At 39.7% G+C, this 27,896-nt stretch overlaps 1 protein-coding gene across 2 annotated transcripts; it reads right to left on the reverse strand.

Annotated features, from left to right (window-relative positions):
• Nucleotides 1–266: 266 nt before the first annotated feature.
• Nucleotides 267–27,896, reverse strand: slc38a5b (solute carrier family 38 member 5b). 2 transcript variants are annotated; one of them, XM_088329867.1, is made up of 16 exons: nucleotides 27,592–27,896; nucleotides 18,559–18,660; nucleotides 18,412–18,481; nucleotides 15,876–15,991; nucleotides 15,529–15,602; nucleotides 15,339–15,431; nucleotides 13,845–13,926; nucleotides 11,870–11,952; nucleotides 11,671–11,729; nucleotides 10,131–10,238; nucleotides 9,924–10,003; nucleotides 8,139–8,239; nucleotides 7,932–8,056; nucleotides 3,644–3,788; nucleotides 990–1,093; nucleotides 267–924 (listed from the first exon to the last, which is right to left on the reverse strand). In XM_088329867.1, the coding sequence occupies exons 2-16, from the start codon at nucleotides 18,612–18,614 to the stop codon at nucleotides 820–822; spliced, it is 1,401 nt and encodes a 466-aa protein (XP_088185993.1). In that variant the 5' UTR covers nucleotides 18,615–18,660; nucleotides 27,592–27,896; the 3' UTR covers nucleotides 267–819. The 2 variants fall into 2 exon arrangements, with proteins under 2 accessions (XP_088185993.1, XP_088185994.1); XM_088329868.1 differs by lacking the exon at nucleotides 27,592–27,896 and adding an exon at nucleotides 27,417–27,562.

Raw genomic sequence — 27,896 nt, forward strand, 5'->3', positions numbered from 1 at the left:
TCATTCAGGAATGTTAGAATAAAGTATTTGAACCCTAAATTCTACAACGTTGAGGCATACGAACTAACCACTTTCTACAATGTGCAGTAAACCTTGGAACTTTTCTGTTAATTTAATGTGGCGAATCCGATACGCCAGACACGGATGGCAGAAGGATCACATTATGTGACCAAAAATAATCAGCTTGACCCTCACAGGGGTTTTGCAATACTGTACTAGTATTGCAGTGCAAGATTCCCGGGGCGCCCTCTAAAACAAACACAGTATTTATATTTTGAAAATATTTATTGAAATATACATAATGTCCACAATCAATTTACAAAACCAAAGCGATTGTAAAACTTGCACCACATTAATTGGCTCACTTCATAGCCATGCAATATTTTTTAACTTTCACATTTTTTTTTTGCAGTTTGTGAAGTACTGCTCTGCAGTACTACAAAGTACAACTCATCAAATAACCCCACGGCCACCCTCTCCCTCCCCAGAGTGTTTGGTCTTGCTCAATGTCATTATTCTGCTCCATTTTATAAAGCAAAGATTAAACAGATGCTTAGCATGCAAACTATATTCTTCTTAGCGTTATCCTCCAGAATTTAGTGAAGCCGAACAGTTGGTCAACACGAATGGGCCGCCACTATCTGCCGACGTGTCCCGAGTAGCTCACGGGGTACACTTTGCCGTTGTAGACGCCGTAGAGGAACAACGTGTCCTCTTTTAACCAAGGAGCGCTGCATGCTCACTGTCAAAACCATCCAGCAGAAAGTCAAGGATTCTTTGAATACGTGAGGATGCTTTTTCCGTAGCACTTGAAGAACTTTAATGTCCGCCCAGACTACGTTTTTCCCCACTCGTCCAATCGATCCCAATGAATGTAAGACTCATGGTCATGAATAGAAACCCGAGTGCTGCGAAACACGCGGCCTGAAAAACAAAACAGAGGAGGCGTCAGTGTGTGTTGAAACATATATTTGAAAGTTGAAACTTACTTGGATTTTTGGTCTGGAGTTCATCGGTTCTTGGTCATTGGGGATGATGCGGATGTAGAAGAGCCCGGGGAGGATGAAGATCAAACTGGGAGCGGTTGTTGCCCCTGGATACGGGATGAAGACTATTAACATATTTCTTCATAAGCAGTAGTCAACCCAAAGGATTTCAAATGGCAGGTTAATCCTGCCAGACAGTATAGAATAGAAAAGAATATACCTTTATTGTCATTGTTACAAAATGGGTTAACATATTGTGACAACGAAGTTGGGCATGACACTCGAGTATCACACATTCACAGTAGAACTAAATAAATGAATAGATACCTACAGATATATGCCGTATAAAAAATGAACACATAAATTAACCATCTCATTCCTGAATGTATGACATACATGCAATGTATTCATATACTATGGAGGACCAATCCTGACATATTTAGAAATAAATGTATGAATATATACCTACAGATATATGCGATAGAAGAAATAAACACAAGAATAAATCACATAATACATAAATGTGTGACATATGCAATGTATTCATATACTATGGAGGACCAATCCTCACATATTTAGAAATAAATGTATGAATAAATACCGGTACTACAGATATATGCCATAGAAGAAATAAATACAAGAATAAATCACATAATACATAAATGTATGACATATGCAATGTATTCATATACTATGAAGGACCAATCCGGACGTAGGTAGAAATAAACGTATAAATAAATACCAACAAATATAGGCTATATGAATGAATTAAGACATAAAACGAGTAATACCTAAATATATGACATAAATGCAATTTATACATATATTTATGCATTTATTTAGTCTGGGTCTGTATTTGGTTATGTATTTTGTCGCAATCAAATATTATTCAAATGAAAGGGGCGGGGCAAACTGGCTGAACTTTTCATCCATTGGTTGATTGACGAGGGCACCGATCAAGTCATGTTTACAAGAAGGGCCCTTAATCAAAAGGAGTCTAAAAGGACTGCACAGACCACATATAGTTGCAAACTACAGACTATTGTTACACAATCACCTGATCAAATGCAATGCCTTTTTTCACTCATCAACCAATTGGTGAAAATATCAAACAACTGGGCCTCCTCACTTATACATTCAATTGTGACAAAATACACTCATGCGACCCTTTAGACATGAAAAGCGATACAAAGCAGCAGATATTATCGCACACGCTATTTTTACATGCGAAACACAATCTGTCTCCAGACTTGTGGCTGGCTGGTTTGGATCCCTTAACCACTAGGGTTTAAGGGGCACCATTTCCTGTGGTGTGTTATGGGCAAGTACAGCCTGGTGGCGCCCATCCCTCCAGGCCAACAAATGTTTCCACTCAGTCTCGAAGGAAAAACAGACATTGTGTGCTTGTTTAAAACCGCAAGTGGCAAACTTTTACCAAATCGGAAATCTAGTGTGATTGTGCCGTTTATTTACGTATAAAGACTTAATCTCACGGGCGGCACAGCAGCGCAGTGGTTAGATAGATAGATAGATACTTTATTTATCTCCGCAGGGAAATTAACGCGTGCGCTGCACAGTTCTGGGGTCGTGAGTTCAAATCCAGCTACCAGCTTTACTGTATGGAGTTTGCATGTTCTCCCCGTGCTTGCATGGGTTTCCTCCAGGCACTCCAGTTTCATCCCACTTTCCAAAAACATGCATGTCAAGTTAATTGGCTGGTTCAAATTGTCCCTAGGTGTGAATGAGCCAGCGAATTGTCTGTCTCTTTGTGCCCTGCGACTGGTTGGCAACCAGTTCAGGGTGTCCCCTGCCCACTGCCTGAAGATAGCTGGGATGGGCTCCAGCACCCCTGCGACTACTGAGGATAAGTGGTGCAGATAATGGATGGACTTAGTCTCACTTTAGGATTAACCATCCACAGAATACTAATACTAGTCTCCAGTCAAGTTTTTTTGGGTTGTTTTTAAAATTTGATTAAAAAAAATGGTGCGTTTTTAAAAAAAATTGGTAGGCATTTAGAAGGGGAGAAAGACAGTAGTCTAACGCAGTTTTGAGTATGAATACATGATACAAATATGCTTGACATAATAAACAAACACAATGGAATACACGACAAAATAAATACTGAGATAAATAAAAAATGCGTAAATTACATAATTTGTGTCATTTATTTTTGTGTTGGTTTATTTACATGCGGGATATATTTGTAGGTCAGGGGTCAGCAACCTGTTTGAAGTTGGGAGCTACTTTTCGTTCCTGATTGGCGTGGAGGGCTACCTTGTTGATGTACAAGTATCACTATGTTGTAACCTATCTTGTCACTACGTTGTTATTATAAGATAAGTCAACCACTAATCATTCGATTTTACTGGAAAATCTCAATGACCCATCGCTGGTGATTCATTTTCAAAACCTGTCCGCGGGCTACTCATAGGTTCTCAGGTGGTTCCTGGCCACCAGGTTGGAGACCGTTGTTGTAGGAATTCATTTATTTTTACAAATACTTCTTCATATGGCAGGATCGGCCCTCAAGCCTACAGTTATGTTTTAGACCAGAAGTGGTAGTCACATAAGTGGCAACCTCCCTGAGCGTACAATTTCTATCAGGGGGATATAAAAATGAAGGTTATGAAAAGTATGTAAATGAAATATGATACCAGTAATTCCAAAGATGTCTCGAATGTTGGGAACCAGGATGACCAGCAGGTTGACAACAAAGAGCAGGCAGACGGCAATGATGATATGACGCACCCAGTGGAAAGCCTTTCCAGGGAACAGGAGCTGTTGCAGGGCACGACGAATCTGATAGAAACACACGCAGCACTTGGCCGTAAGAACCTTGACTACTTCATTCATTTTTTAGGTGTGTTCACTATGTTAACTATGTAAATGTAATCGGGCTTATTATCATTATTCACTTTAGTATCAGATAAAGCATTGGTCAGCAACCACTGAGCCAGGGACCGGTACCAGCCTGTGGGTTGTTTGGTACCAGGCCACACACATACAAACATTTGTTTTCAACCCAAATATGACACAAAGTTTGGGTGCACATCATACATGACATTTTATGATACTATATTACCATAATTGAGCAGTAATTGATCAATCGACTATTACTGCTGACTGAATTTGCTCAGCATTGGATGCAATGGAAATCCAATCCAGTAATCGGAACAAACAGGCCACCAGCAATTTAGATTACAAAGGAAAAGGCATTATATTTTGTCTCAACACACAATATTGTTCAACGTAATGGATAGAGTTAAGCCAATACATTACACAACCTAGTACAGTGAGTAAAAACAGTGTGATGATGAGATAAAATAATGCCTTTTCCTTTGTAACCTAGATACCTTGAAGTCTAGTGATTACACAGTGGATTTAGGCTTATTATTGTTAGAACTAATGTTATTATTTGGCCGGGCGCGAGAATATTGTCAGACAAAAACTGGTCTGTGGTACAAAAAAGGTTGCGGACCACCGGGATACAGGATAGTGTTTATTGTGGTTGCATCCCTATCAAGTACGGTACTTAATAAATAATAGGGGGAACTCTGAAACGTTTTCACGTGGGATACAATATTGGTTGCAATCTGCTCTATTTTCTGATACCGATATTTCTACCAGAAAACTGCTGATATGTTAGCCGTTGTTTGTGTATGAAGTTTTTTAACCCGCAATAGGCAAATAACTATGATTTTAACAATCAAATTGATTCAGTCAGCTCCTCAGTATTTCAGGTTATCCCTAACCAACATAAGAAACCAAGCAAATTACTTCAGAAGAACAATTCTCTTCATCACGTCTGCGTGTTACATCCAGACGCTGCAAAATACAAGAAAAACAGCAGGATCTTGAACAGACCGTTTCTATTTGAGTGCCAGTACTGGAGATTTCGGATGAAATTCAAAAGTTTTTTTTAAGGGGTTGATGTTGGAGCGATGTCTAATATTAATTTCAGATTGAACATCCCTATATAAAAGGTATGAACGAGAGAAACCAAAGCAGACCCTGATTTTCCATCCATCCATCCATTATCTGCCCTGCTTATTCTCAGTAGGGTCTCGGGGGTTCTGGAGCCCATCCCAGCTGTCTTCGGGCAGGGGACACCCTGAACAGGTTGCCACCCAGTCGCACATAGAGACAGACTCGCTCATTCACACCTAGGGACAATTTAGACCAGCCAATTAACCTGACATGCATGTTTTTGGAATGTGGGAGGAACCCGGAGTGCACGGAGGAAATCCATGCAAGCACGGGGTGAACATGCAAACTCTACACAGAACGGTGCCGCACACGTGCTAACCACTGTGCCGCCGTGCTGCCTGACCCTGATTTTATTATGGGTAAAATTTATGACTGAAACTATGATGTACCCTTAAAGGGTTGGAAAACATCACGTACAGTTTCACTGGTATCAAATTAGATTACCGGTATATATACCTGACTTTATCTAAATATTGTTTGTCGTAATTGGGGGGAGGGGACCCCACCAGTATGGAGCGGACATTGTTCTGTCCCTACCATTATGCATAAAAGGCGCTAGGCCACCGCCAATGCCAAGACCAGACCGGACGTTTTCCTTTGCTGTTATTTTCAGTTACAATTGTTCTCAAAGATATGTTTGCATTTCGTTATGCAACGAACACAGAATACAATAATGTCGTAAAAAAAATTGTGTGTGGCAAAAATCTTTCCATTGAAATGTATGCGAATGTCATTACCGGTACTCTGTTGGTAAAAATATCCACGTAAATATTGTCAATGTTCTGCATTCTTCTTTTTATTGGTCGTGATGAAACAAGAGTCATTAAGATAATAACACGCCTTGGCTCCTTGGGAACAGTACAACGGAGAAAGTTGAAAACCACCCTCTGATGGCTGCATAACAAACATTTTAAGGTACAAAATTTATTTTGAGTCATTCCTATTTATCGTTTTGTTTTTTATTTATCATTTTTTTAAATCAAGCACTCTTAATTTACAAATTCACACCAAATGTTTCAATAAAGTTAGATATTTTTGAAGTGTATCAAAATCATAATTTCCAAGTAAATACAGCACAGCATTTGCGTCTTGGGAGGCGTAAATAAGCTGCACACTATTTAAATCTGTCAAGACCAGAACAGGAGGAAGACCCAGATGCGTAACGTTTTCACACAAGCTTTATTTTACAGGAATGGGGCAGTTATGCACGTGAACTCAAACGCCAGTTATTCGGCGATCGCTTGGCGGAAGAAATAAGACAGAAGTCCAGCGTGGAAAAATAGGAAGCCGTAGGCCGACGAGATTGATACCAGATACACAAGCAGATACCGGACAGACGGGGTCGATATCGGACAGGACGGGACAGACAGGATCGATACCAGATACTGGAGACTGGAGTCAGATATCAGACAGAACGAGACAGAAGGGATCGATACCGGAGACTGGAGTCAGATTTCAGACAGGACGAGACAGACGGGATCGGTACCGGCTACTGGAGACTGGCACAAGATATCGGAGAGGACGAGACAGGCGGGATCGTTACCGTATACCGGAGACTGTAGCAAGATATCAGACAGGACGAGATAGACGGGATCGATACCAGACACTGGAGACTGGAGTCAGATCTCAAACAGGACGAGACAGACGGGATTGGTACCGGCTACTGGAGACTGGCACAAGATATCGGAGAGGACGAGACAGGCGGGATCGATACCAAATACCGGAGACTGTAGCAAGGTATCAGACAGGACGAGACAGATGGGATCGATACCAGACACTGGAGACTGGAGTCAGATCTCAAACAGGACGAGACAGGCGGGATCAATACCGGATACTGGCGAGAGGAGTCAGATATCAGACAGGACGAGACAGACGGGATCGATACCGGATACTGGAGACTTGAGTCAGACATCAGACAGGACGAGACAGGCGGGATCAATACCGGATACTGGCGAGAGGAGTCAGATATCAGACAGGACGAGACAAACGGGACCGATACCGGATACCTGAGACTAGAGCAAGATATCGGACAGGATGAGACAGGTGGGATCGATACTGGATACTGGAGACTGTCGCAAAATATCGGACAGGATGAGACAAGCATGACCGATACCGGATACCTGAGACTGTAGCAACATATCAGACAGGATGTGATAGACGGGATCGAAACCGGACAGGATACACAAGCAGGATACCGGACAGAGTCAAAACACACGTCTTGCGGGTGCAGAGGTTCGTTGACGGACTGACAAGGGGTGAGTGACAGCACTGAGTTTAAATAGGAGGGAAGCCAATCAGGCAACGAGCCGCAGCTGGCGCCAAACGGGCGGGGCCAAGTGAGGGCAATGGGCAACCGTGATAAAATCATTTTTTAAGTGTAACTTTAAATTTCAGTACTGGTAAATACTGCAGGGCGCTAACAAATGCTAGGCAGTCCAAGTATTGGCCATAGTTTGGACACTCTTGGAAGAAGGGTATTTCGACTTGTGAGCAAAAGCTGCTATATAAAAATCTTTTGTTTACGATTGGCTATATTTATGCATATCTAAGTCAGGTTTTTTTTTCCTGTGTGGAGTTTGCATGTTCTCCCCGTGCTTGCTTGGGTTTCCTCCGGGTACTCCGGTTTCCTTCCACATTCCAAAAGCATGCTTGTCAGGTTAATTGGCCTGTCCAAATTGTCCCTAGGTATGAATGAGCAAGCAAATTGTCTGTCCCTGTATGCCCTGCGACTGGCTGGCAACCAGTGCAGGGTGTCCCCTGCCTACTGCCCGAACATAGCTGGGGTGGGCTCTAGCACCCCCGCGACCCTACTGAGGACAAGTGGTGCAGATAATGAATGGATGGATGGATTCGCATCAAGTGTAGCATATACTATGTCTTTGTTTGCAAATCAAATTTTTGTGTTTTTGACCAAGAAATCAATGCTTCATGCATATTAATGATGTACATTCTTACAGGGAAGAGAACCACGGGGACGGTGAGAGTGACAGCAACCAGGACAGCCAATCGCACGCAGAGGATGAGCGTGTCCAGGGGGTCCACCTTACTGTAAGTATGAAGCAGCTCTGCCTCGGTGTTTTCTGTGCAAAAGCCATAAATGAAACCATACATCTTAATGTTAAAACGTTAGAAGCTCTGACATGATGGAGATGTTGCGCTCACCGTAAAAGGTTAAATAGCCAAACGTGGCCGTGAGAAAGTACATAACGAACATCCCCAGGATGGAAATATTGCCAACGTTCTGCATTCTCCTTTTTGTCGGGCTTTATGGAACAAAAGTCAGAAAATACTAATGATTTACCACAATTGCAGAAAATCAGTCATTTTGTTTGCCAGTTTTTTTTTCAGCCATATGAAGAAATAAACGCATAGATAAATTAATGCAGTACCTACAAAAATAAATGAAGACAAAAATCGTGTAATACAGTGGCTTGCGAAACTATTTGGCCCCCTTGGACTTTGTGACCTTTTGCCACATTTAAACATAATGATATAAAACTGTTATTTCTTGTGATGTATCAACAATAAGTGGGACACAATCATGAAGTGGAACACACTTTATTGGATATTTTAAACTTTTTTAACAAATGAAAAACGAAAAAGTGGGTGTGCTAAATCATTCAGCCCCTTTACTTTCAGTGCAGCAAACTCTGTCCAGAAGTTCAGTGAGGATCTCTGAATGATTCAATGTTGATCTAAATGACTAACAATGATAAATGGAATCCACCTGTGTGTAATCAAGTCTCTGTATCAATGTACCTGAAATGTGATAATCTCAGAGGTCTGTTTAAAGCTCAGAGAGCATCATGAAGAACGAGGAACACACCAGGCAGGTCCGAGATATTAGTTTAATGCTGGATTCGGATACAAAAATATTTCCCAAGCTTTAAACACCCCAAAGAGCACTGTGCAAGTATAAATATTGAAATGGAGGGAGCATCAGACCACTGCAAATCTAAAAAGATCGGGCCTTCCCCTAAACATTCATCTAGTACAAGGAGAAAACTGCAAAAGCTAAAAAGGAATGGTCCACCAAAACACATATCAAGAATGGCCTAGTCAAAGTCCAATTGAGAATCTGTGGAAAGAACTGAAAACTGCTGTTCACAAACGCTTTCCATCCAACCTCACTGAGCTCGAGCTGTTTTCCAAGGAGGAATGGGCAAAAATATCAGTTTCTCGATGTGCAAAACTGATAGAGACATACCCCAAACGACTTGCAGCTGTAATGGCAGCAAAAGGTGGCGCTACAAAGTATTAACTCAATGGGGGTTGAATAATTTTGCACACCCACTTTTTTGTTTTTTATTTGTTAAAAAAGTTTTAAAACTGCAATAATTTTGTCCCACTGATTGCTGATGCTTCACAAACAATTACAGTTTTATATCTTGATGTTTGAAGGCTGAAATGTGGCAATAAGGTCAGAAAGTTCAAGGAGGCCAAATAGTTTCGCAAGCCACTGTACCTAAATATATGACATACATGCGATTTTTTTATACATGTGTTTTTTTCATTTATTTTGTAATTTATATCTGTATTTATTTTGTGTTTATTTTGTAATTTGTTGTGTATTTTTTCTGGTATTTGTTTGTGTATTTTGCCATATTTTTTTTTCACAACAAAATGGCTGAGCTTTTCTCCTACTGGCTGATCAGCGGAGTCGATCTGTTCATCACTGATCGATAAGTGAAAAGTTCAGGGCCCTGGCACGCCTCCTCATTTGAATAAAAGGTGTTGTGGCAAAATACATGACAAAATGCCAAAATACACGACAAAATAAATTAATGACAAAATTAAAGACAAAATGCATAAATAAACAGTTAAACTGCAATTATCTAGTTTCTTTAGGTATCGCGTGATTTATGCGTTCATTTATTTATATGGCATAAATTTGTCAATATTGATTTATTCATACATTTATTTCAGTCCATCATATGTATGTCTTACTTTCTTAGTTCCGTGTAGATGGGAAGAACTTCAGGGTGACATACAAAAGCAAATGCCAGAATTGGGATAGCGTACGCTGTCTGCGAACAGAATAGAGCAGGGAAATGATACATCCGTATATTCTCAGTGATATATGTATATTCAAATAACCGGAAAATAATGACTTCTGCCAGTGAGATGGTCAGACTCCATTTTGCCTGTGTTTACCTCTTGGTTGATGGTAACGAACGTCGTGGTGCACGGATCTTGTGTGCTGGCAGAGAAGTTGCCAAACGCCTCCAGAGGACACATGATATGAAATCTCTTGTAGATGACCTTGTGTGATAGAAAAGACAAATGAGAAGTTTTTCTTTCTAACAAATGTTTGAAGAAATACCCAAAATTGTCAAGATTTTCTAGGATTGCTTGAGACTAATTTTCATCTGAGTTGTGTGGAACATAAGTTAAATTTATTGAAGATTGATATTTTCCAAGTCAGGGTTATGTCTTTTGTTTTTTTTCTTCGATATGTTAAATGGCTGTTGTGTTGTGACTCAAGACTTTGTCTCCAAGCCACAGAAAAGTTGTCAGAAACCGAACTGACAGTGGACCCAGACGCGTAACGTTTTCACACAAACTTTATTTTACAAGAACGAGGCATTCATGCGTGGGAACACAAACGCCAGCGATTTGGCGATCGCTGGGCGGAAGAGATCACGATACACGAGCAGATACCGGACAGAGCGGGACAGAAGGGATCGATACTGGATACTGGATACACGAGCAAGATAATGGACAGGACGGGATTGATACCAGATAAAACAGAAAGATACCGGACAGGACGGTATAGACGGGATCGATACCATATACTGGTTACACGAGCAGAATACTGGACAGGACAAGACAGACGGGATCGATACCGGATACTAGATACACGAGCAAGGAAGGGACAGACGGGATCGATACCGGATACTGGAGTAAGGTACCAGACAGGACCGGACAGACGAGCAAGATAACGGACAGGTTAGGACAGACAGAATTGAAACCGGACACTGGATACTGGAGCAAGATACCAGACAGGACAAGACAGGCGGGATCGATACCGGATACTGGAGACTGGAGCAAGATACTGGACAGGAAGAGACAGGCGAGATCGATACCAGATACTTGAGATTTAAGCAAGATACCGGACAGGACGAGACAGGCGAGATCGAACCTGGATACTGGAGACTGGAGCAAGATAACGGACACGACGGGACAGACGGGATTGATACTGGACACACGAGGAAGATACCGAACAGGGCTGGACGGACGGAATCGATACCGGACACTGGATACTGGAACAACATACCGGACAGGGTCAAAATACAAGTCTTGCAAGGGCAGAGGTTTGTTGATGGACTGACAAGGAGTGAATGAAAGCACCGAGTTTAAATAGAAGGGAAGCCAGCAGCTGGCGCTAAACGGGCGTGCCCAAATGAGGGCAAACGGCAACCATGACAGAAGAAGGTCGACTCCCAGAATGCAGGGTCTTTCCCATACCATAATTGATATTTTTGGGATGTCTTATAGGGGAAAACTGTTACACAACATAGCGTGAATTCAATTCATTTCATAATCATGAAAGATTAAATCTATCCTATATCTTAGCAGCTCCAAATTCCTTTGATTCAGTTTCAAAGTATCTGCAAAATACACCTACTCCATCAAAGAGAAATGCACAATAAAGGTTTATCTTAAATCATTCCCCAGATTCCCAAATACTTACCGCAGAGAGGAAGAACACCATACAGGAAAGAGAAAAGCCACTTGTATAACCCAAATAACCTGAGGGGAACAAGTTTAAATAAGTGATTTTAGGGTAAATATTAGAAATGTAATTGTTTTGGGGACATCTGTTCCCAACTTGGTTTTGTAAAATTTCAATTCAAAAAAATATTTAAGGGAAGACGATAAATGGGAATTACCAAGGTGCTTCATGAGGGCCAAAGGGAGGATGATGCTGACTGTGACGATGATGATGAGGTAATTTCCATTCATGAACCACTCTCTAGGTGAGGAAGAGAGAGACACTGATCACTGCTGTGTAGTGTCCAATGTTAGTAGATACATACAGTATGGCGATGATATTTCTTCGTTTTTATATTAGTTTTCTGTCCAGCATTGAAGACTATATGAATACCAGCTGTTTTCTGACATTCCTTTACATAAAATGGGGTGACATACACACACCCGCAAGCCTGAACCGGCCAATCATAGGCTGTGATGATTCAACCACCTTTTGACTACTGCTGTTTTTTTTAATAGTTTTGGCCTCTAGATTGTGCACATATTACCATTTAATTCTTACATTTACTAGTGAGGATTAGCCTTTATTTCATCCCATTATCCCATTTTTCTTTTCAGCTGATTTGTTAATGTTGTTGAACGTTGTTATTATATTGTTGTCACCATTATATTATGCAAATTCATCACAATCTGGATCTATATTTATGAACAAACAATGAAAGGAATAAATATGCAGGTGACGATGGTGGAAAAAACTTAAACTAAATAACAATCACATACATATACATCTTAATAAGTACACAAAACCGACATGTCTGCACAACTCATAGTTAGGGCAGACAAGTGGGAGATTGATGCTAAAGGCATCTAGCATCAAGCTCCCATGCCTTGTCCATTTAATGCAAAGATCAGGACACTTAGCAATGGGTGGTTTTGCTGTCTGGGGGCGGACCCCTATAGCAGCAGGTCCAAAGATACTTTTATGATGGACAACACACACCACAAAACAGTCAGTTTGCACCATGAGCACCCATGAGAATTATTGCTATTATGATACTCTTATTATATATTATGCTGAAAATGTATGGAAACAGCAATGATGATAATGACGACGGTGAACATAGTGATGATAATGATGATGATTACGATGAAGTGACTGCATCCACAGAACCAATGTAAATATGTATACTGTATTCATGAGTTTTTTTTTACATGTAAATACACAAGAGATTTAGATGTAAGACAATTATTAAGGAAGTCTGGGGGTAGGATTAAATAAGCATATGCTTCTACCAATATCTTTTCTGACATATACATTGTTTTTTTGACTTGTTTCTTTGTTTTTATCATGTTTGAAATAAAGTGTTATTCATTTATTCATTCATTCCATTTATTCATGTCCTATAATGTTTGTTGCAACAGACCTGCATAAGAAAATAGGGCAATGAGAATGATGTAATGATGATTATTGGAATGATGATTATGATGACAAACGTAATTAAAACAATAATAATAATAACCATGATAACAATGCTAATATCAATTAAGCATTAGTTTGTATAGTACTTTGTTGACACTCAAATTGGCTGTTTTTTAAGATTTGATGGTAAAATATGGAGCTTATACCTATTGAGACATTTTAGACAATTTTCCACTAAGATAATAAAGAACAGAAATATTTTCACGAGTTGTTTATAGCAAATTAGTAACCCTACTTGAAAATACATTTTGTAACAGTGATCCCCGGTTAAATGAGTCTGACACCCGTGCCCTACTGCTCAAAATCCACTGTTATAACACACTTTTATATGTTGAATGATTATGTGGGTTGGAAAGATTGAACTTAAAACATTTTTGAAACTTGGTTTGTACTAAAAGGGTTGTAATATGCAGTGGATATTTAATACTACATGCATTCAAGACTACTGTACTAAAATGAATTAGAGGCCTGAGTAAAAAAATACAGAAAATAATAAAATAAACCTTAAAAAAATGACTGTCTATATCTTATTATGATTTTTATTTTACAAACTGTTACTACTGGAATATCCAGTATTCCAAATTTGTGATGGATTTGAATGATCTTATTGACCAGCGCCTTGTGAAAGAGGAAAAGATGTGCTGTATATATACTTGAACAAAATAACTACTTACTCTGATCCAGATGTTTGTCCGAGAAAAGCCTGGATGACCAGAGGTAACTCTGACTTCACAATGAACAGGTAGCTAGACATTGCTGCGTAAAATGGGTAGGATACAAAAGGTAGATAAATACAAAGATAGATAGATAGTGATGCAGTAGATACTGATATTTAGAGATAGATATATACTGACAGAGGTGGATATAGATAGATGGATAGATGCAGATAGATACAGATAAATATAGATAAATACAGATAGATCTCTATCCAAATAGACACAGATAAATACAGATAGAGATGGATAAATATAGACAAATAGAGATAGATATAGATCCAGATAGATATAGATAAATACATATAGAGATAGACAAATACAGATAAATACAGATATTTATATAGATAAATATAGATAGAGATGGATAAATATAAATACAGATAGAGATAGATACAGATAAATACAGATATTAATAGATAAATATAGATAAATACAGAAAGAGATAGATACAGATAGATATAGATAAATACAGATAGAGATAGCAGTGTCTGAAATAACGTCTGCCTGGACGCCCTGGGCGTGCATCTTTTACGTCAGGCGTACAACTTTTGCTTTATTCCGATTTCGAAATCTTCGTTAGGTTTGGAAATTTCCGGTGGTTTGGCAATTTGCATACTCGGCAGCCAATCAGAAGCCTGCATGGAATAACTTCGTGTTTCCGGATTTTTCCGAGCGTATTTAGGTTATGCATTTGCATATCATTATCCAAAGTAGACGCACAGCGAACACAAGAAAAATGGTTAAGTGGTTAGGAATCAAACCAAAACCTCAGCCCCAGAAGAAATGTTCAAAAGAAGCTAACAAAATTGATGACGCTGCAAAACGTAAACGTACAGTAAAAGCATCGTGAAAAGAGTTCACGTGGCTTGTAGCAGACGACGCAACGCAAACATTGCATAAATGAAGATGAGTAAATACAGGTACATACTGATGGTAGATCGAAAAAAGCGATGTCATATTCATGTTATGAATGTTATAAGTAGATAATATAATGAACTTAATTTTAAGTTGTTGTTCTGTTATATATTCTGATTATCAATACTTTGCAACAATCTTTTTTTGCGATTAGTCGTCTTATTGTGTTTACAGTTGTGAAAAATGGGGCTAGCAACTTTGCAGAGTTGTCTAACCTGGTGTCCGGTAACTTTTTGGCATGAGTTTCAGACACTGAGATAGATACAGATAGATATTGATAAATACAGATAGAGATGGATAAATATAGATAAATACAGATAGAGATAGATGCAGATAGATAAAGATAAATACAGATAGAGACAGATAAATATAGATAAATACAGCTAGAAACGGATAAAGATAGATACAGATAGATTTAGGTAAATACAGATAAATACAGATATAGACATAGTTATAGATACAGTTACATGCAGATAGATGAATACTGATATATTAACAAACGATCTGTCCCTTGAATAAAAATGGATACCTATTTACCTCCAATATTATGCAGCGTTATGATGACGCCTGCTATAATTTTCCCAGGATGCCCAAACGCTCTCATTCCCAAGTGCTCATATGCACGAATACCTGACGAGGGGAAATAAACACAAGTTCATCACAAAACCGAGATATTAAAAGAAACACACATGGTCTGGCGGAAAGGTTTACTCTTCCGAAGCCTTACCCACAAATCCGGCACTGCGTAGCAGCAGATGGACAGAGTAGGAGGACAGACATGCAATACATATCAGCAGGACCCTGTCATACACACACAAAAATTATTTTCTCCCCATCACATCTCAAATTTGACAGACAGCATATTACCAGGCCCATTTCAAAGACCTCATTCATAACTTCCCCCACACAGGCCAATAAAAAATGGGCATACGCCCACCAAGCTCATTGAGCAGTTGAATGACCGTCCAGGGTTCAACAGAGGCATGCTCAGACCGACAGGACAGGAAGAGGAAGTCAGACAAACGTTGAGGAAGTCACTCACAGTCCCGTACGGATTTTAAGAGAGGCACTCACAGGAACAGGATGATGCCCGTGTTGGACATGGCGTAGGAAAGACCCAGAATTCCGCTGCCCATGATGGCATTACTCAGGTTAAAGATGGACATTCCCAATGAGGTTTTACCCTCAAACTGAAAAAGAAGGGCAGTAAAATGTTGAATATCAAATGTGATATGTTTATAGTTTAGTACACCCTCAAAATAAGGAGAGAAGACATTAATTTATTTTGAACTCGCAAGGAGAAGAGGAGAGGACTGTACAAACATTAAGCCAAATTTCAAAACTGTTCTAGAAGCCCTCCCCTGATCCCTGTCTTTTTATTAGATACCCTAGGATCCGCCCTAAAGGGTGTGGATATCAAAGAAGGACAACTTTTTGGCGAATAGTGACAATGATCTAAACCACAGGTGTCAAACAGGCGGCCCGCAGGCCAGTTCAGGCCCGCTAAGAGATTGAATTTGGCCCGCGAGACAACACTCAGAGAAGAGCAAGAGAAAAACAAGCTGCAGGTTGAGATATGTCAGCCAGGTGCCTCGAACAAAGACACTGTACTTGTATTTATTTCTCTCTGTCCCTCTGTCTGTCTCTCTCTCTCTCTCTCTCTCTCTCTCTCTCTCTCTCTCTGTCTCTCTCTCTCTCTCTCTGTCTCTCTCTCTTTTCCACACCTTTTCTCCCACTCTCTGTCTCTGTCTCTTTCACTCTCTGTGTCTCTTTTTCTCTTCCTTTGTTGCTCTTTGTCTCTTTCTCTCTCTGGGTCTTTTAACCTCTTTTGCTATAACTTCCTTTTTTCCTTTTCTCTCTTTTCGCTTTCTCTCTTCATACCCTTCGGGCTTTCTTTTCTCTTTTCTCTTTTTCTGTCTTTCGATTTCTCTTTGGATTTCTTTCCCCCTCTCTCACGACTTCTCATTTTATCTCTTTTGTTTCTCAGGCTCTCTCCCTCTCTCTCTTTCTTTGTCCCGCCCTCTCTTTTCTTTTCCCTCCCTCTTTCTCTTATTTCTTTATCTCTCTTTTTCTTTCTCTTTAATCTACTAGTCTGGCCCCTGACAGAATGTTTGTTCTATCATGTGGCCCCTGAGTCAAAATGAGTTTGACACCCCTGATCTAAACAATGGAGAGTAGCTAAATGATGAACAACAGCGAGGTATTATAGTCTAAAAAGTGTCATTAAATGCAATCTCTTTTGCAGATGTCTAATATTAAAACGCATTAAACAAATTAAGATGAAAAATAATAGTAATTAAAAAAATGATATAAAAAAATGCATTTTTATCTATCCATCCATCCATCCATTATCTGCACCGCTTATCCTCAGTAGGGTCGCGGGGTGCTGCAGCCCATCCCAGCTATCTTTGGGCAGTGGGCAGGGGACACCCTGAATTGTTTAATATTGTTTTTTCAGTTTTTTCAACCACTAGGAGGTGTTAAATTGTACACAATGTCCTTTCATGTGAGGCACGGCGGATGAGTCGTTAGGGCGTCAGCCCCACGGTGCGGAAATTGAGGGTTCTTCGAGTTCTACTAACTGCCTCAGCATGCAGAGTTTGCATGCTCTCCCTGTGCCTGTGTGGGTTTCCTCCGAGCCCTGTCCTCCCACATTGCAAAGACATGCACGGTAGGTCAATTGGCATTTCCAAATTGTTCGAAGGTGTGAGTGGGCGTATGAATGGTTATTCCTCTCTTTTGTCATGAACCGGAACAGATGCGTAACGTTTCTCATACAAGCTTTATTTTACGGGAAATGGGGCAGTCATGCACGTTAACCCAAACACCAGTGATTCGGCGATCGCTGGGTCGAAGACGTAAGGCAGCAATCTGGCGTGGAACGACAGGAAACCAGAGGCTGACGAGATCGATACCAATTACACGAGCAGATACCGGACAGGACGGGACAGACCAGATTGATATCTGACACAGGAGACTGGAGTCCGATAACAATCAGGACGAGATATACGGGAACGATACCAGACGCTGGAGATCGATATCAAACAGGACAATATAGACAGAAACGATACCAGACGCTGGAGATCGATATTAAACAGGACAAAATAGACGGGAACGAAACCGGACAGAGTCAAAAGACACATCTTGCGGGTACAGAGGTTTGTTGACGAACTGACAAAGGGTGAGTGAGAGCACTGAGCTTAAATAGGAGGGAAGCCGATCAGTCAATGAGCTGCAGCTGGCGCCAAACAGGCGGGGCCAATTGGCAACCGTGACCTCTTTTTTTGTAAAAGAAATGTTTACCAAAGAATTAGACTATAAAAATTTTGCTGCATTCTCTTTAGTGAATTGAGTTCACCGAAATTAACTTATGCTTCCATGTCGCGTCCTTCTTTTCCTTTTCAAACTCATGTTTCTTTTTTAAAATGGCCGCACACCAAGCAAAGGTAAACCGGGTAAATTAACAAAAAATGCTGTTTTGTTGTGTGGAAAATATATATTTTTAAATTAATATGTACTAAGGTTATTGCTGGTCCTGTTACTTGTGATTTATGACCAAAGCACATGTTTTTGGCTACTGTTTTGATTTATTCCCTCCGACCATACTCACGTCCGTAAACTGAGGCGACTTTGTGGCCCCGCCCTTGTGCTGTAGAAACAGCTGATCCTCTTGAGGGACTCTGTAAGTAGAAGGTTGTGCTCGACTAAATATAAACACTTTTGAAAGTTTTGGGTATTGGCGAAAAGCAATACGTACTCCTCGTCCATCGGCACTGCCGCTCCGTGACCATTTGACAGTTTCTCCATTTCCATATTTCGGATCAGACTGTCTCACTTCGAGGCGGATAAGAGGTAAAACCTGAAAGAGAAATACACAATGGAAATGGTATTTTGTCGTACGTTTTATTCAAAACGGCAGTAGCTCAGGAGGTAGAGCGCTCGTCTTGGGATCAAAGGATCCCAGTTCGAATCCCGGCTCGTCCGTGTTACATGTCGAAGTGTCCTTGGGTAAGACACTGAACCCCTAACACCCCCAATAAGCAGATTAGCGCCTTACATGGCTGCAAGGCCGCTATTGGGAAATGTGAAGCACATTGTAAAGTGCTTTGGGAAGTCATTGACTTGAAAAGCGCTATATAAAATGCAGATCATTTCATTTCATTTAAAAAAAAGTGAGGAATAAAGTGTTCAAGGTAAACCTGTTGGTGTACTGTACTTGAAGACTTTGTTGAATACAAATTACAATAAAACCCTTATCCACAATTCTATAGTCTATATCTGGGGTGTCAAACCCATTTTAATTCGGGGGCCACACGATAGGCAAAGCATTCTATCAGGGGCCGGACTAGTAGATTAGAGAGAAAGAAGAATAGAGAGAAAGAAATAAGAGAACGAGAGGGAGAGAAAAAGAGAGCGGGTGGGACAAAGAAAGGCAGAGAGATAGAGAGAGAAGAGATAGAGAGAGAGAAAAAACATGAGAAACAAAAGAGATAAAAGGAGAAATAGTAAGAGGGGGGAAAGAAAGAGAAAGAAAGAATTACAAAGAGAAATACAAAAAGGAGAGAAAAGAGAACGAGAGAAGGAAAAAGCAATAGTGAGAGAGAGAGAAAGCAAAGAGAAAGAAAAGGAAGAGAGAGCAAAAGAAGGTAAAAAGACAGAGAGAGAGAGAAAGAGAGAGAGAGAGAGAGAGGTAAGGAGGTACAAAAAAAAAAGAGAAAGAGAGAGAGAGAGAAAGAAATACAGCTTCTTTGTGAGGGGCACCTGGCTTTGGCAACATCAAGTGGACATATTTCAACCTGGAGCTTGTTTTTCTCTTGCGCTTCCCTCAGCGTTGTCTCGCGGGCCGGATTCCATCCCTTAGCGGGACCAATCCGGCCCGCAGGCCGCCTGTTTGACACCCCTGCCTTAAAGGGACAGCGTGTAATATTTAGTGCCTCATAATGCTACAAAAAAACTCTCATTCAGTTAAAAAAACACTAATTGTAATACTAAGCAGAAATACATAAACCGTCATACCAATTTAAAATAATATATAATATACATATATCATAGGTTGAGAAATTTGTATTTTTACACAGTGGAATCCACACTTAGGTCGCCGCCATTTTTGTCTGGCATCCAACCGCTATGCTCTGCGGCACTCCTCACACCAGACAACACAGTGCCATCTAGTGGTCACGTATTACTCACTGGGGCTTCAATAACACCTCGGAAGAACACACGATTGACAAAATATCGATCTCCTCAACGTGCGCAGTTATTTACCAAAAACAATGTTTTATTGACTAGAAACACTTAAAATACATTTTGAAAAAAAGAAGAATCTTTTTAAAAAGGAAAAAAGGAAAAAAGAAAATGTATTAGGCCAGTCTCTTCTGTTGAAAAATCAACGCCGCGACACACTAGTGTGCCGAGAGAAATGATCCAATGTCACTTTATAAAAATTTATAAAACATTTATGAATCATTTTCTGCAAATATTATGTCATTGTCACGTGTCTGAGCTGTAAAAACTGGAGGTATTGTACATTATACTGTAAGTAAACATACTGTTCAATGTCATTTTATAACATTTTTGGTTAGTGGTGTGCCGCAAAATTTTCCAATGTAAAAAACGTGCCCTGGCTCAAAAAAGGTTGAAAAACACTGGTCTAGATTGTACATTCTCTCTCAATATTTATGACCCAGCTGACATTCCACCATAGGCTAGTTCATGGTACAGTTGCCAGCAAGGGGGGGGGAAAACAGCACTAGCGCAAATAAACTGGTGGCCAAAGGAAAAGTACACAGTGTACTGTTCAAGCAATTGACGAACATTTCGGGTCATCGACAAAAGGTGACATTTGGTCGAACAGATTTGTCATACATTTCTTTCAACTTGAGAGCAAACCTAGACTTAGATTATCACACTCATGTCAATGTTTGGTGTGTAAGCTCCAGGGTTGGCTAAGGTTACTTTAACTTGATTACTTTCAATTACTTTTGGATTACTCCAATACCAAATATGCTAATAAAAGACAAAAGAAACTAAATATGAATAAAATGATGACTCACAACACATGGTAAGCTTTCTCTCCTGGCTTTGATCTCTTTGATCTCCGGCCAAACTAACATAAAATACGACAGAAACAAAATGAAAATAAATCCAAACAGCTTGCCAACATCATTTTTGCCATTCCATGTATTCCGTTACTCCCCAAGCCTGCACAAAATTTAGTAATATTTAGTTTCTTTTGTCTTTTATTAGCATATTTGGTATTGGAGTAATCCAAAAGTAATTGAAAGTAATCGAATTAAAGTAACCCTACCCAACCCTGGTAAGCTCTAACTCCTCCTATTTGAGCAAAGCTTCCCGAGACAATTTCTCAGACTTTGATATCGCTTGGTTCTCTCGAAAATTCTCCCCACGAAAATAGATATCGCAGCGCCATAAGCCTCAATGTAAAATCTCACTGACCGTAGTCTGAATTTAGACATGAGACAGAAACGTCTCTTCCAATGAAAATCAAACCATAGAAAACCTGTCGTCCGTTTCTATCCAAGACACGTGTTGTGACAAGTTGCACGTATTGGATTACAAAAAATGCAACTGCATTGACTTGGATACGTGAGTCTATTTAATGTTGAGGAGTTCATCTTGTGTTACCAAGATAGCCCGACATCGATGTACGGTATGTTTCGAGTAAGGCCGTTCGAGGTGACATACAGTATACCGAAACTTAGTACTGTTACCGCCATAATATAGAATTCTAAATCAAATTCCTCAATGGTAAATGGTTATCCCTCTGTTTTCGACAAATTTCAACATATTACCTATGTTTTCTTTTATTGATGTTTACTGTTACCCAATTCTATATCTATTGCACCCTGGTCATCCTGGAAGGGGGATTACCACTTGTGAGGCCCCTTCTCCAGGTTTCTCATTTTCCTCATGCTGAGGTTTTGAGTTTTTCCTTTCCCACATGTTGGTTTTAGATCAGGGGATGGTGTAAGTGTAAGCTGTGCTGTCCTTTGAGACATTTTGTGATTAAGGGCGAAACAAATAAATGTGACTTGTCTTAACAGCACTAGAGGGCGGCCACCAGGGTCGGGTAGGGTTACTTTAACTTGATTACTTTCAATTACTTTTGGATTACTCCAATACCAAATATGCTAATAAAAGACAAAAGAAAGTAAATATCAATAAAATTACTAAATTTTGTGTGGGGAGTAACAGAATACATGGAACGGCAAAAAATGATGTTGGCATTTGGATTTATTTTCATTTTGTGTCTGTCGCATTTTATGTTAGTTTTGCCGGAGATCAAAGAGATCAAAGCCAGGAGAGAAAGCTTACCACGTGTTGTGAGTCTACCTCCAAAAGTCCCGTCTAAAAACACACCTGTTCAGGACTGCCTACAACACATAGCTTCTCCATTTCCTGTTTTTTATGATTTTATCTCTTGTTTTTATTTAATATTTCGCTTACAATTTTTTACATTGTATTTTCTCATTGTCTGTACAGTGTCCTTGGGTGGCTTGAAAGGCGCTTTTAAATAAAATGCATTATTATTATTATTATTATTATTAAATAAAGAAGGGGAGTGAGAAAGACAGAGAAAAAGTGAGAAAAAGGAAAGAGTGAAAGAGAAAAATAGATAAAAAGAGAGAGAAAGTGAGAGAGATACAAGGAGAGTGTGAGAGGGTGATAAAGAAACAGACAAAATGTAAGAGAGAAAGAAAGAGAGTTAGAAAGAGAAAGACCAAGAGAGAAAAAAGCTGCTTATCTCTTTCTACGCTTCTCTCAGTGTCGTCTTGCGGACCTGATTATAACCCTCGGCGGGCCCAATTCGGCCCGCGGATCGCCTGTTTGACGCCAATACTCCAGGTGATCCTCATGTTTTGTATTATAAATACAGATTTCTTGCCCTACAAGTATTTTAAAAAATTCAAGTTTTTATGATAGCCTGTGTAGTTCAGCTTATTACTCATATCAATATTTTTTTAATGAATGCCATTTTGTTTTCACCACTAGGAGGCGCAAAAGAATGCCCCCTTTAACCCCTCAAAATAATCACATTTTGTTCTCGAATGTTTTATATCTTCCTGTTTAGCACCGAAAATTTCCCTCATCGTATTTACTGTTCAGGAAGAATATTTATATCCATTACATAAGCTGAAACAACAATTCCATAAGGTCTCTTTTACCTACAGTATATACAGCCATGATTAGGAAACATCTTCCACAATAGAAAATGATTACAGCTTCCTTTCCGCAGCATAGAAAGTCGCCTCACTTACCGTGATAGTTTTATTTTAGGAGTTAGTTTACTCAGTTACCAGTGCAGGACTGCAAAAACGAGCTCATGATACATATATGCACATTGAAAATGTCTATTTTTTATGATTTATTTTAGGCAGGTGGTATTGAGGATATTGCTATTCGACGCACAGTTCAGTTCAGTTCAATTTGGTAATTGTTGAAAGTATTCTCCTATAAGAATTGATTGAATGATGAAAGGTTTCTTCATTTTCCTCATGTTGAGGTTTTTGAGTTTTTCCTTGCCCTCATGTAGGTTTTAGATCAGGGGATGGTGTCATAATAGTCTGTGGTCTGTGTAAGGGCTACAAGGGCTACACATATAAACATGACTTGTGATGATTCATTTGTTTCGGGGCATGAATATATTTTTATTATTTATTTATTTTTTGGGGGGAATTTTTGTTTAGGTACGACACACAACATCAACTACTAGCAGTAGCTCAGGAGGTAGAGCGCTCGTCTTAGGATCAGGGGATCCCAGTTCAAATCCCGGCTCGTCCGTGTTACATGTCGAAGTGTCCTTGGGTAAGACACTGAACCCCTAATACCCCCAATAAGCAGGTTAGCGCCTTACATGGCTGCAAGGCCGCTATTGGGAAATGTGGAGCACATTGTAAAGCGCTTTGGGAAGTCATTGACTTGAAAAGCGCTATATAAATGCAGATCATTTCATTTCATTTCATACTAATTAACAAAAGGAGACAAAACATTTTCAAATTTGTATTCTATATAGAGTTGAGCTTGTATTCTTACTTCTGTAATAGGATCTTGAATTCTGGCTCCGGTGTTTATTAAAACCAAGACTCACTATTGGTGTGTGAGTGTGTGTGTGAATGGGTAAGTGTGAAGCACATTGTAAAGCGCTTTGGGAGGTCTTCATTGACTTGAAAAGCGCTATATCAATGCAGATCATTTACCATTTACCATTTATTCAGCACTCATTTGAATTTTTAAATATCTCTCTTCATGTTTTTCCCTGTCACTACAAAATTCCCAGTTTGGAAAATAAAATAAATAAAATCACTAAAGTAAACGATTTTTCAAGTAAGATTTTGTTGCTTCACTGGCGAATAAATATGCCCTTTTGAGATATTATTATGATTATTTATATAATATATAACGGCTGTTCAAAGGTTTTTGGGGAAATTTCCATTCTTTGACAAAAGCAAGGTTTAAAGGGTTTCTCAATCTCTCAAGTCAAGTCACGTTTATTTGTATAGCCCTTAATAGCTTTTCATTTCTTGCATTCTTCTGATCTTTCTCTGTTTCCCACTACATTTTTTTTGTTCCTTTCTCTTTTTTCCTGTCTATTTCTCCCCCCTCTTTCTGTATAGTGCTCTCTATTTTTCTCACTATTTTGCCCTTTTTTCCTGTCTTACCTTCTCTCTCTTACTCTGTCTCCCTTGTGATTTTTTTTTTCGGGGGGAGGGGCGGGGTTTAAAGGGGGCATTATGTGTTGTTTTGCGCCTCCGAGTGGTAAAAACGAAAACAAACATTCATTAAAAAATATTGATATGAGAAATAAGCCAAAATACACGAGCTATCATAAAAATGTGCTTTTTTTTAAATACTTGAAGGGCAAAAATAATCTGTATTTATATTACAGAACATGTGGATTACTTGGAACATAAGCGACAAACAGGCGGCCCCCGAGCCGAATCAGGCCCAAGAAGGGGTTTTAATCAAGACAACACTGAGAAAAACATGAGAGAAAAATGAGCGGCTTTTTTCTCTCTTTGTCTGTCTCTTTCACTCTCTCTAACTCTTTCTTTCTCTCTTTTTGTCTATTTTTGTTTGTTTCTTTCTCACTCTCTCTGTCTCTCTCTTTCACTCAATTTTTCCTGTTTATTTTTTTTATTTCTGAACGCCTCTGTCTCTGTCTGTCTCTCTCTCTCTCTCTCTCTCTCTCTCTCTCTCTCTCTCTCTCTCTCTCTCTCTCTCCCCCTTTCCCTTTTTTCTCATTTTCTCTCTCTCATTTTTCTCTTTCATTCTTTCCTTTTTTCTCACTTTTTCTCTGTCTTTCTCACTCCCTTTCTTTATCTTTTTCTTCTTTTCTTGCATTTTTCTAATCTCTCGCTTCCTAATTTCCACTTTGTTTATCTTTTAATTTTGTTCTTTCTTTTTTTCCGTCTCATTCTCCCCCTCTCTCTCCATTGTGCTCTCTCTATTTCTCTCACTCTTTTGCCCTTTTTCCTGTCTTACCTTGTCTCTCTTACTCTGTTTGTTGTTCTCTGTTTTTATCTCTCTCTTTCATGCTATCTCTTTTTCTCCCTCTCTCTTTATTTCTCTCTTTCTCTTAAACCTACTGTGAGTTATTTTTCTAGCATGTGGCCCCCAGCTCAAATGAGTTTGATCCCCCTGACCTAGAGGGACCTGACATAATTGTCGGCCATTTTGCTATTACAGGTACCCCTAAAAAAACGAGTGAAAGGCTGGGCAAGAAGTTGAGAAGAAAAACCACAATAATTTGTGTTCTTCCTTGCGCTTTTTGGCACTCATTTCAGTTGCACTACATAATACAGCACCATCTGGAGGTTAAATAATACACACTGTCCCTTCAAATGAAAGTCCATTGTCATCACATTGCACTTAAAACCTGGGATAGACAAGTACCGATACCAGGTATTGGAACCGATGTTGTTTTAAGGAATCGTGTCGCAGCCGTGGCCAGTACCAGTAGTGGCCGCCCTCTAGTGCTGTCAAGTCACATTTATTTGTTTCGCCCTTCATCACAAAATGTCTCAAAGGACTGCACAGGTTACAATTACACCATCCCCTGATCTATAACCAACATGGAAAAACTCCAAACCTCACCACGAGGAAAATAAGAAACCTTGGGAATGGGCTTCACAAGTGGTAATTCCCCTTCCAGGATGACCATGGTGCAATAGATTTAGCATTGGGTCACAGTACACAAAACATAGTGAACATCAATATAATAACAAAACGACACCTCAAGCCTGTTTTGACTACACTTTCTATATATTTTGCAACTCATTTGATTCATAAAAATCAGCGTGCCTTTCACAGATAACTCTGGGTGACCCAAACTTTTGAACGATAGTGTGTATTTTTTAATATTCCTATGAGAAAATGTATTATAAATGTATTATTTTTCTTATTTACTAAAACACTTGTTGGTAAAACAATTATTATATATACCACAGCCATATCCCCCTAGTGGGAGGTGGCTAGAGTCATATCTGACTCTTTTTGGGAGATTGATTCAGAGGAGGGGATTCCCAGCCCCCTCGCTCAACCCAACTGAGGTGTTGGGAGTCATTAGGTGACCAAACCCCCCCAATTCCAACCCCTAATACTGAACGCCAAGCAGGGAGGCAACGGGTACCAATGTTTAAGTCTTGGGTATGACTCGGCCGAGGCTTGAACCACAACCTCCCAGTCTCGGGGCGGGCGCCATACCCCCAAGGCCACCGAGCTGGAGAAAAATACTAAAAACAATACTAAAACGAGTAAAATTATGTGCTAGTGATCTTTTTTCTTTCAGTGCAAGCTATGGATAATCAATAAACCCCTGTAAATATATGTTATAACCTCAAGCAAAGGCAAAAGTCTAAGGGCACATAGTCTTGTTTGGATCGGCATATTTTCTGTTTGTTTGTCAAAAACGTTAAAAATAAGGAAAATTGAAATTTTACTTATTTTTCCTATAAGAGAATGTTTATTAGAATTATTATTCTTCTTCTTTTACTAAAAAAAACATGTCAGTAAAATAATAGAAATAATACTAAAAATCTGTCAAATAATGTGCCTCCAGCGCAAACTATGGACCTTCAACAATCCCCTTCTGTTGTATTTTATTGTAAATATATGTTTTTACTGCAGGCAAAAACAAAAGTCTAAGGGCACAAAGTCCTGTTTGGATTGGCACGTTTTTGCTTTCCTTGTCCAATTTAAGGATTACAACATCTACACAGTTCAGTTTATTTATATTTCAACGTTGGGCGCAGGACTTGAGATAGCCAAAAATCCAATACCGTTTGGGTGTAGCTTCGAATAAATGTGCTGGGAGAAGAAACAGACATGCAATGTGTAAAAGGAGAAAAAGCAAACAAGAAAATAACAATCAGTCGAAAATAAATCAGAAGTGGGAATTCCTTGGATGATGACATGGCAACAGAAGTAACTCCCAAAAATACACAACAGTTTCACACTCAAGTTCTAAAACAGCCTATCTGTGTAAAGAGCTACATAAATGCAGGCCATTTTCTCCATTTACTACTGAAAACTGTTATTTACCTTCACTTCTTTTCAAAGATCAACTGAAACAATAGAAAATGACACAAAACTCACTCAATTATTCTCACACCAGAACTAAAAACATCCGACATGAGTGAAATGTCCAAACTGAAGAGAGCACAACTTGAACACAGCATTTTTTGTCTCCTTTTTGCTGCTCAGAGCTCCTCAAGAAGTCAAACCACGTGGCAATCGGTCCAGTCCAGCTCCCAAAATGCTGTTGACTCACCTTCTCCAATGAGTCCGACCGAGCCCGAAGAATAGTTTGCGCGGTCGAGTCCTGCCACTGCAGCACCGATTTGTGGCAGGAAAATGCACGGGTGTGACTGGAAGCACTGGGACGGATGGCTTGGGGTAAAGCTCTGCAACAGAGGAACAAATATGGGAACAGGGAGTAAGAGGGGGGGGCTGAAAATAACGGGATCAAGTTTCTTGTGTAGTCACACGTGGAGGCACTCCTCTTCCTTTCCCTAAAACAGACACTGCATAAAATGAGACTTTGCTCATGGGTCGTCTGTGGGGGTTACGCAGAGA

Source organism: Urocampus carinirostris, chromosome 3, assembly GCF_059441175.1.
Source record: "Urocampus carinirostris isolate Australia breed hairy pipefish chromosome 3, RoL_Ucar_1.0, whole genome shotgun sequence".
In the NCBI taxonomy this organism is placed as follows: Eukaryota; Metazoa; Chordata; class Actinopteri; order Syngnathiformes; family Syngnathidae; genus Urocampus; species Urocampus carinirostris.